The 9,921-nt window shown below is 31.3% G+C and overlaps 1 protein-coding gene across 1 annotated transcript; it reads right to left on the bottom strand.

The window, feature by feature from the left end:
• Positions 1-5,125: 5,125 nt before the first annotated feature.
• LOC8258896 (subtilisin-like protease SBT1.5) lies at positions 5,126-8,027 on the bottom strand. Its single transcript, XM_048378005.1, has one exon. It carries the CDS (start codon positions 7,878-7,880, stop codon positions 5,553-5,555), a length of 2,328 nt encoding a protein of 775 aa, XP_048233962.1. The 5' UTR covers positions 7,881-8,027; the 3' UTR covers positions 5,126-5,552.
• Between the last annotated feature and the right edge of the window lie 1,894 nt (positions 8,028-9,921).

Raw genomic sequence — 9,921 nt, 5'->3', positions numbered from 1 at the left:
TTGGTGCGTAAATGATCAGGTATAAAAACATAACATATGCAACCAAAACTCGAAAGTGACTTACAGTGGGTCTTATATTCCACAACTTCTCAAAAGGTGAAATCGATTCAAGCAGCGTCTGTGGTAACCTATTGATCACGGGCATGCACGACCGTCTTCATGCACTCTGCCCAAAACCGAGGTGGAACGTCCTTTGCATGAAGCATACTTCTGCATATCTCTATAAGGTGCCTATTCTTTCTTTCTGCTACTCCATTTTGTTGTGGAATGTTAGGACACGTCAATTGTCGCCATATTTTACAATCTTGTAGGTACTTCGAGAATTCATATGAAGTATATTCACCTCATTGTTGGTATGTAGACATAAAATTCTCCGACCAACTTCTTTTTCGACTGTCTCCTTGAACTCTTTAACCTTACTTAAGGCTTCTGATTTTTCCTTTATAAAGTATAACCATACGTACCATGAAAAGTCATCGGTGAAGATTATTATATGCCAAAAACCACTAATAGATGGTTGTTTCACAGGTCCAAACATATCTGAATGAACCAGCCCTAAATGCTCCTTAGCTCTGTACTTAGAATCATCATAAGGTAACTGGTGTGCTTTTCCATACTGACATCCAGCACATACCGTATCCTTTCAAACATCTAGCTGAGGAAGTCCCTTGAGCATGAACTTATCCAGCATGAATTACATTTAATCATAATCTAAAATTAATATTGAAATACACTTGGTGTATACTATATATTTCATGGATATACTTGGAGTACATTATATATTGTTAACAATGAGCTTTGAAAAGTTATTGTTTTTTGGTATATATGGAGATATCCATTACATCAAAATTTACAAACCTTTTGAATATCTATTATGGCGAAGAAAAATAGATATTGTATTCTTATTTATATAACATAAATATATAAAAGATGTTCTTAAATCTTTAATAGAAAAAATATTTTAGTAAGAGTTAGAGTTTCATATATATGAAATATACTCATTTCATAGTATATACTATTTATTGTATACTTAGAGTTGATTTTGCAATCCTAATACATTTTGTGCAAAATATACACAAAATAGGAATTAATTTAGCTAGATAATTGATTCAAAACTCCTTTTAAAAAATCCAAATGTGGTTTGTATACAAATACCCAAATCAATTATCATAAACAATAATTAAACACAATCCAAATCGATGAAGGAAATAAATTACAATAATTAATGAACCAATTGGAGTAATTAATTAACTAATTAGAAAAAGCTTATCTTAAAGTAAAACAAACATAAGTCATAAACAGCAAATAACTAAAAATTAGAGACCCTCTATCAAAAGTGTAAATCTATTTCTTTTTTATTTCATAACTAAAAGAAGAGACTGGGAGGGGGCCACCATCCTTTGTCTGGAAGAAAAGAAAAGAAAAATATAGAATACACATGAAATTGGAGACTCAGAGACTAAGAAAAGGCCATAAAAAGGGAAAAGACACTTTCTTTTATGTTAGGAATTAGTAGAATTTAATTAGCCAAGAAAAGCTTAAAGTTTCCGAACTCAGCAATTACAAAACGCGCATTGAGGTATCCAGCAAGTAATTTCTTTCATAGATTGCACCAGCTCGGAAGAACAATCTCATCTCTCGCAAATTCTTCCTACGTCCTTAACCACCAACTAACAAGTCCCACTTGCCTCGGCCTTTTCCTCCGAGCCTTTCTCAAGTCCATATTCAATAACATTACAGACATGATCCCAAACCAGTTTGTAGATAGCAGTTTATTGATTTGGTGATTGCTTACACTAATAACACAATTAGTTGGGTTAATTTCTTACACATTCATGTAAAATTCCCTTCTTTCATAGATAATTTCAGCTAAAATGAATTGGCTCCTTTGGGCAATACCGATCAATTAGAAATGAATTCACTCTCTTTCTCTCTCATATTCTTTTATATATATGTATATTTTTATTAAATTTCATTTTTTTGGGCTTTCACATATATTGTTAAGTAAATTATATTCTCTTCTTTTAATTTTATATTATTTAATTTTAGTAAATAAAAATTAATGCATTTTTGAAATTGTACAATCCTTAATTATAGAATGTTGACTTATTCTTTTATAGTATGGAATTCTTCGTTATAGAACATTGAATTCTCTTTTTATAGAAATCAAATTTTCTCTCTATAAAAAATTTAGAAAGAATAAAAAATTAAATCTAATATTTAATAATTAGAGTCATAAAAAAGATAATGATAAAATCAACATGCAATTTAGTGATACTGAGTGGAGTATACTTTCTATGAAACTATAATTCACTATTTTATCTATATGATTGATGATTTTTAATATATATATATATATATATATATAATATTAAATACATTCATTAATAAAATAGCTATATTCTTCTTAAAAAATTCCCCATCCTGCTGATTAATATTAACAAAAAGTTATAGTAACTAGCTAGGCTTGTGTTTTAGAAATGTTAGAAATTTGATAGATTTTATGCTTTTCTAATACCAACGCGCCCAATATGCGAATATATGTATTAAAACATTTTATATTTTTGTTTTTATAAATATAATACGGTCGGAAATTTTTATTATAAATGGATATCGATCAATTTTAAATAATTAAATATATATTAATCATTTAATATTAAATTATAAATCATATATAGATATATGATACTTTTGTATTTATTATAAACTTTAGCGAGCTCGAGCTTGAACTCTGCTCTTATTAAAATTATCGAGCTCATGAGTAGTTTGAACTTGATTTCTAAATAGTTCATTTATTATGCTAAATAAGTTAAGTTAAAGTTCGCTCGTTAAATAATTATATACGAGCTGGTTAAATATTTTTAATATTAATTATTAATATTATTATTATGGTTATTTTATATATATATATATATATATATATATATATATATATTATATGTTATATAATAATATATATTAATATTATATTATATTATATAAATATTTATATATAAAAAATTTTAAATTTAAAAATAAATTCAAGCTCGAATCATTAAATGAGTGTATAGATGAGCTCATAGAAAAGTCTGCTTATAAGCTAGATTGCGAACTCTTAAACGAACCCAGCTTTAATTCGAGCCTAAGAGTATGCTTGTAACTAAAAAATTAAAGTCTGTCAAATTTGAATTGGACTTTATAAAGTTATCAAGCTTGAAACTGAGCTCGAGTTAACTTAATTAACTTAGCAAACAATCTCTACCGAACTTTTTATCGAGTTCAGCTCCAAATAGCTCATAAAATATTTAGTTTGTTTACAATTCTAGTGATTGGGTATGTATATAGTGCAAGTAAAAAGTTTTCTAATACAAATATAGTGAAAATACAGCAGGACACAATTTGAACATTTTTAAAACAAGATGCAACAATTTAAAATTTTAAAAATCAAATTAAAATAATTTAATCTCCTTAATTTGCACACGATTTAGCAAATGGCTCAAAATAATATTCATTAATCTACCTAAAGCATTATATTTTACAAACATAATTTATTTTTGGATAAAATTAAGAAAATGTAAGATACACAAATAAATATCTCATTTTAAATATTTATGAGATATATTATTAAAAATAATATAAATTCTATTTATGTGAAACATATTAGTCTTTTATTTTTATATTATTTAAATATGGGAAAATTATATATAACATATAATTATTATTATCATATACTGAATTTTCAAAAATAAACATGCTAATGTGTCTCTAGCATATTGTGCATGTAGTTTGTTTGTGGCCGTGCTTCACAAATGGTTCCACAAAAGAGAATGACAAGAGGAACACCAAATAAAGAGAAAGAGACATCATCGTTGCTGAACCAACAACAATTATAAAGACTGCTGGCTTAAAAACAAGGTTGTAATGGTTCGCTAGTTGTAAAACAATTTCTAAATTGGGTAACAATTCCAATCCAAGTTGCTTTCATCAACAGATGATGTCATTTCCACAAGGTTTTAGGCTTGTTTGGTATAATTTTCTATTTACTGTTTGTTATCCGAGAAAAATGAATCATAGTCATCTATTAAAATTTCACATTTAAACTCCTTGAAAATTTAAATTTTAGCATTTTCCATCTCATATTTATCCGCTTAAGCTATTTCACATCACCATTTTATATAAAATTTGATTCGAATTTGAGATAACAGTCTCAACTTTTTACACTTACTATATTTGACAAAAATAGAATAAAACAAGATAAACTTTTATAAAGTAAATAAAGATAAAAATTTTAAAAATTAGAATTTTTGATTTTATTTATTTAAAAATAATAAAATAGTGAATAAAAGTTTTATAAATTAATATAAAACTTTTAAATTATAAAAAATTTTAAACTATAACTTTCTCGACCTACCGGTTTAATAGGTTAAAATTTGAAGAATTTTTTAAAATCTCTTAAATATATTTCTCTTTTAAATAGAGAATGGAGAACCCAAAATTTTATAAAACCCTGAAGAAGCTTCAGGAATTTTCATCTGAAAAGGTATTGAATTATTTCTGTATATAAAAGTAAATTCTCTATTGTTATTTGAGAGTTTTTTTTTTTTTCATAACTACCATAATAAGAATGAGACACATCATCGCCAGTCAATTTATAAAATATGTGTATAAACAAACTTTGGGTACGAATTTCTCTTAGCCATAAGTGAATTACTTTTCCCTTTTGTTACAATTGATTTTTAGTTTAAGAAAATACAGTATTTGAACTCTCTTCATATCTTTCATTTTACTATGGAATCACGGGCTAATAGTGAAAGACAAAGTTTCAGCAATTTCAAGTTTCAGTTCGCAATGTCTCAGTGTTCCAACAAACACACACACACACACACACACACATGCTTCAAAAATCTTAAAAACTAAAATCCTGTATCTCTGTATCAAAAGCAGGCACGCATGACGTGCTAAATACAAAACAACAGCAGCTCAAGGCCACTGTACTAATTTAGCATTCAACTATAACAACCCTCACATGATTTTTGTCCTAATAATTGTCATTATTATCATTACCTTTGTTCTCAAAACAAACCCACCTTACATTCTGATTCTTTTGACTAATTAGAAAATTGCATACCAGAACAATAAACAATCATGATCATAAATCCTCCCCACATGCATCATCTAGAACAGAAATTACAGAATTAGTTGACAAGATCCTGCTGCAAGGCTTCTAAAAAGGAAAGAAAAGAAAAGAGAGACCTTTTCCATTATCATTCTTTTTTTTTCTTGGCTACTTCGTTGTTCAACATCATCAACAACAAAAACACATCATTTTCTACAAGACAAGGTGATCTTTCTTGATTCTTCACTCTCACAACAAGGAAAGATACACCTGCACTTCATTTTGCTAGCCAAAAATTTCTACATGTGACTTCATTTTTCATTACAAACCCAGCTCCCAAATCCCAGCTTCACTCGCTTTCTGATATAGAAAACGCCTACATTACACCTCTCTTCATGCACCCAGAGAGAGATATGATATTTAAAAACTTATAGTAGCAAGCAAATGAGCAAAATTCCTAAAGGGGTTGCTGCATTGTCACAACTATAGGACTATTAACAGTATGCTTCCCATCTGACCAAACTATTGAACCGCTATTCATGTTGGAGCCGCCAGGCGAGAGCTTTACGACCATGGCTTGCACTCTAACAAGAAAGCTCAACTTCTGTCCTATCCTCCTAAATGCAAGCTTCTCTGGCTGCACAGTGACTGTAGTCCCACTTGGTGGCTTAATTGTAACCTTATATACAGAATTTGGATCCCCAACATTAGTCACTGTCCTAATAAAATGTGTAGACATCTTATGTTTCCCATATTGTTGAAACACAGCAGACATTGATGGGTAATTCAAGTTACCAGCATGTCCTGCCCTTTTTGCTCCATTGCAATCTGCATTTTTTCTAGTCACAACTTGAATGTTGTTTACTGTATAATTTGAATTGCATAGAAAATCCACATAATCAAATGTTGTTATATCATAAATTAACCCAGGATTCATTGCCTTCTGTGGATGAACATGACCAGAACCAAAATCCAACACGGTTGAGGTATTTCCAGTGGACTCGTCAAGCATTGTTTCGCCGCGGTTATCAACTACATATGCAGTTGTCATTAACGCTGATTTTATTGCTGCTGGACTCCAATCCGGGTGTGCAGCCTTTAGCAGGGCAGCTAACCCGGAAACATGTGGACAGGCCATTGAAGTACCAGATAGAATGTTGAACTCAGTTCTTCTGTTATCAGTTGGCACACTAGATGGACCAACTTTATCTGGCCAAGCAGCAAGAATGTTCAAACCAGGAGCAATAACATCAGGCTTCAAAATTTCAGGAGATTCAGGATTAGGACCTCTGGCTGAAAATGAAGCAACAACAGGTGCTGGCCTAATTCCAAGTCTAGTACCTTTGAAGACTATAGTAGCAGTAGGTGGTGAATTAGATTTAGAAGAATCAGAAATGTACCTTCTGATTTCATCACCACCACTAGCACCAATAGCAGTAGCAGGCAAAACATGACAATCAGCAACTAAACCTTCACCATCAAAAACCCCGTTAGCTAAAATCATCCCAACACCACCCGCTTTCTTTACCACATCACCTTTAGCAGCTCTTGAATTAATCCCTCTATCACACAAGACGATTTTCCCTTGAACAAGTTTAGAATCTAAAGAACCATCTAAACATAAAGAACTGGAATAGCCATCTCCTGTTCCTTCACTACCAGAATAAATCAAAGGATACATCTTTCCAGGCGATAATCCCGGCCCACCATAAATACTCACACCAGAAATCACTTTCCCATTTCCAAGCTTCACATCAGCTGGAAAATCCCTGTCAAGAGTGCCGGCACCAACAGTAGTAACCCAGGGAGCAACATTAGTAACAGTAAGCCCACCAGGGCCACCATTTCCAGCAGAAGCAGAGACAAAAACACCACGATCTGCAGCTCCAAAAGATCCGATAGCAATTGCATCAAGGTAATAAGGAACTACGACACCACCAACACTAAGCGAAATAACATCAACACCATCAGCAACAGCAGTATCAAATGCAGCAAGAATGTCAGAATCATAGCATCCAGCATTCCAACATACTTTATAAGTAGCAAGTCTTGCTTTCGGCGCCATCCCTGCTGCAATACCTTTAGCATACCCGAGTGTCGAAGCTGGGAAAACATACCGGCCCGCCGCTATAGACGCCGTGTGGGTCCCATGCCCGTCCGAGTCTCGTGGTGATCTGCACTCTGTAGACTCGTTCATTCTGCCATTAGTAGCCTCGTAGCCGTCACAAAAGTACCTAGCTCCAATGAGCTTTCTGTTACAAGAAGATGAGCTAAAATCTTTACCACTAACACACATCCCTTTCCATTTAGCAGGCACAGGACCCAAGTTTCTGTCATTGAAGCTTTGCCGCTCCGGCCAGATTCCGGTATCGATGACTCCGATAACAAGATCCGAGCCAAAGTCCGATTCTTTAAGTAAACCAGCGCTATCTGTAGTTTTTAAACCAAGAAACTCAGGCGAGCGTGTGGTTTGAAGTTGACGAACACGTTCAGGGATTACTGCAATGACATGGGGAAGTGTCTGAATCTTGAGAGCTTCCACTGGAGAGAGCATAGCAGAGAAGCCATGGAATACGTTTTCATAAGTGTGGATGATACGAGAAGACGAGGGTGTCGTTTCAGAAAGGGAAGAAAGGAAAGATTGGTACCAGTGTTTGTGGAGAGTGAAAATGGATGGCTTAGCATCGTGCTGGACTTTAATTATGAAGGTCCTTGGTGTGTCATTTGTTGAAGAAGAAGAAGATAAAGAAAGTAAAGAAAGAAAGAAGACAAGGAACACAGCCATTGAAGAGAATACAGAGGAAGAAAGAAAGAAAGAAAGGGTTTTAGAGAGCTCTGTAAGCCTGCCTTTCCTTTGTCCCTGATCAGCTTTAAATTGAAAGAAAGATATCAGAGAGAGAGAGAGAGAGAGAGAGATGTGGTTATGTCTGTTTGTGCGTTGGTTCTTTGAATTGGGTTGTACTATTTTTCTTGGTGGAAGATTTTGAAAAAAAACGTACTATCTCTTTTTCTTTTCTTTTTTTTAATCAAAAGAAAAAAAATGTACAATCTTTTTTTTCTTCTATTGTATGATTATTCAAATAAATTGGAAATTTTGGAACAACAAGTTTTTTGTATATTAAGTATGATAGATGAAAAAAAGTTTTTAAGTTTAAGATTTTTCAAATACTTCTTAATTAAAATTATTAATTAGATCACTTATAAATAAAAATTAAGTGAATTTAATATTTATATTAGTTGTGTTAATTATGTATGAGACATGGAGGGTCTGACTGAAATGGCACCGTTGATTGTTGTAATTTTATTTTGGGGTGGGGTAATATTTATCATCTAGAGATAAGAAAGCTATGATTATGAGAATATTAACCCTCTCTCTTTTATTTTTTTCTGTTTGAAATGTTTTTGGTTTGATTCTGTTTGAACTTAGATTATATTAATAATTGATATGACTATGTTTCCACTCTTTACTTCATTTTTCTATGATGGGTCATACAGCAATTATTATGTTAACTCTTTTTTCTTTTTCTTTTTTTTGGTTTTGAGAAATAAAAAAGAGAAGAAGAAGAAAAGCTTCAATATTTTATGGGTTCATAGTATGGAGTTAGGTATCATCACATTTTGGATTCCATGTGCTAATTAACACTGATAATAAAATATAAGCATAGCCCAAGCTGGATTATACAAACATTGGTTTTGGATTAAAGCAAAAGGTCATGTAGTGATGGACTCATCCACTAATTTATAACTTCAAATACTAAGTTGAAAAATGATCATGAAAATAGAACCATGATAGATAAATTCACTGAATTATCAATGCAAAGTTGAATAAATATTTTTTTTTTTGGATTTTCAATTCAATTATAAAATACTTTATAATAAGTTTAAAATTAAGGGTGGCACAAAAAATAATATGCATGATCCATACACATAAGAAAAAAGATAAAGTGATGCAATGACAGAGGAGAACACCCAACAGAAGAAAATGAAATTGACAAACTTATCCAAAACTCATTAACCAAACAATGCATTGATTTGAGGTTACACCGGCATCATCCCTGCAGTAATCTCCCATTTTTGGAATTTATTCTCTTCCCTCTTCCTCTCACGTGTTAGATACTTCACACGTGACATTGACCTGTGTCGGTATATTTTTACTCATTTCTTTTTTCTTTTTCTTTTTTTACAGCAGCAGAATATCTGGATTAATTTGTATTTTCCAGTCTCTGACAAATAATTGTCTTGAATTCGGGATATGTTTCTTAATTTGTAAATGACTAAAACTTAAAACTTTTTCTTTTGGTGATTGGCATGTACACGTGTCAGGAATCGTGGAATGCTTTGTTTGTTTGGTGTTGGAATCTGGTTGATACACACGTGGCAAGTACGAAAGAAAATTAGTTTTTTATTATCTAGAAATGTTTGTAGAATTAGAAACTTTATCTAAAATCATATAGAATTCTATTAAATAATTAATGATTTTTCTTCAATAAAATGTAACAAAAATAGAAAATACATACTCTAATCAGATATCTAATGAAAATCAAAATGGCAACAACAATACTAAAATTAAACAAGAAAAAAAAAACAAAAAATTTAATTTAATAAATTTGTGTATATGAATTAATTTAAACACTAAATTAATTAATATTCATTATATTATTTTACTTCTTATAACTACTAAAATTTTGAATTTTCAGCAATCTTAAAGGTCAGTAACGTTCACAATGTATTTTTCGAAAAATTCGATATATATGTGATGATATAAAGGTAAAAACTAAAAAGCAAATAGCCAACTATTTATTAATTGTTATTGGTTCTTTTCTCTC

This window comes from Ricinus communis, chromosome 8 (genome assembly GCF_019578655.1).
Source record: "Ricinus communis isolate WT05 ecotype wild-type chromosome 8, ASM1957865v1, whole genome shotgun sequence".
Classification (NCBI taxonomy): domain Eukaryota; kingdom Viridiplantae; phylum Streptophyta; class Magnoliopsida; order Malpighiales; family Euphorbiaceae; genus Ricinus; species Ricinus communis.
Note: the sequence above shows the minus strand (reverse complement) of the source record. Positions and strands in the feature narration are given on the sequence as shown.

What these genes read in the sequence shown, in the direction of transcription:
- LOC8258896 (XM_048378005.1), bottom strand. Translation starts at nt 7,880, where the DNA reads ATGGCTGTGTTCCTTGTCTTCTTTCTTTCTTTACTTTCTTTATCTTCT.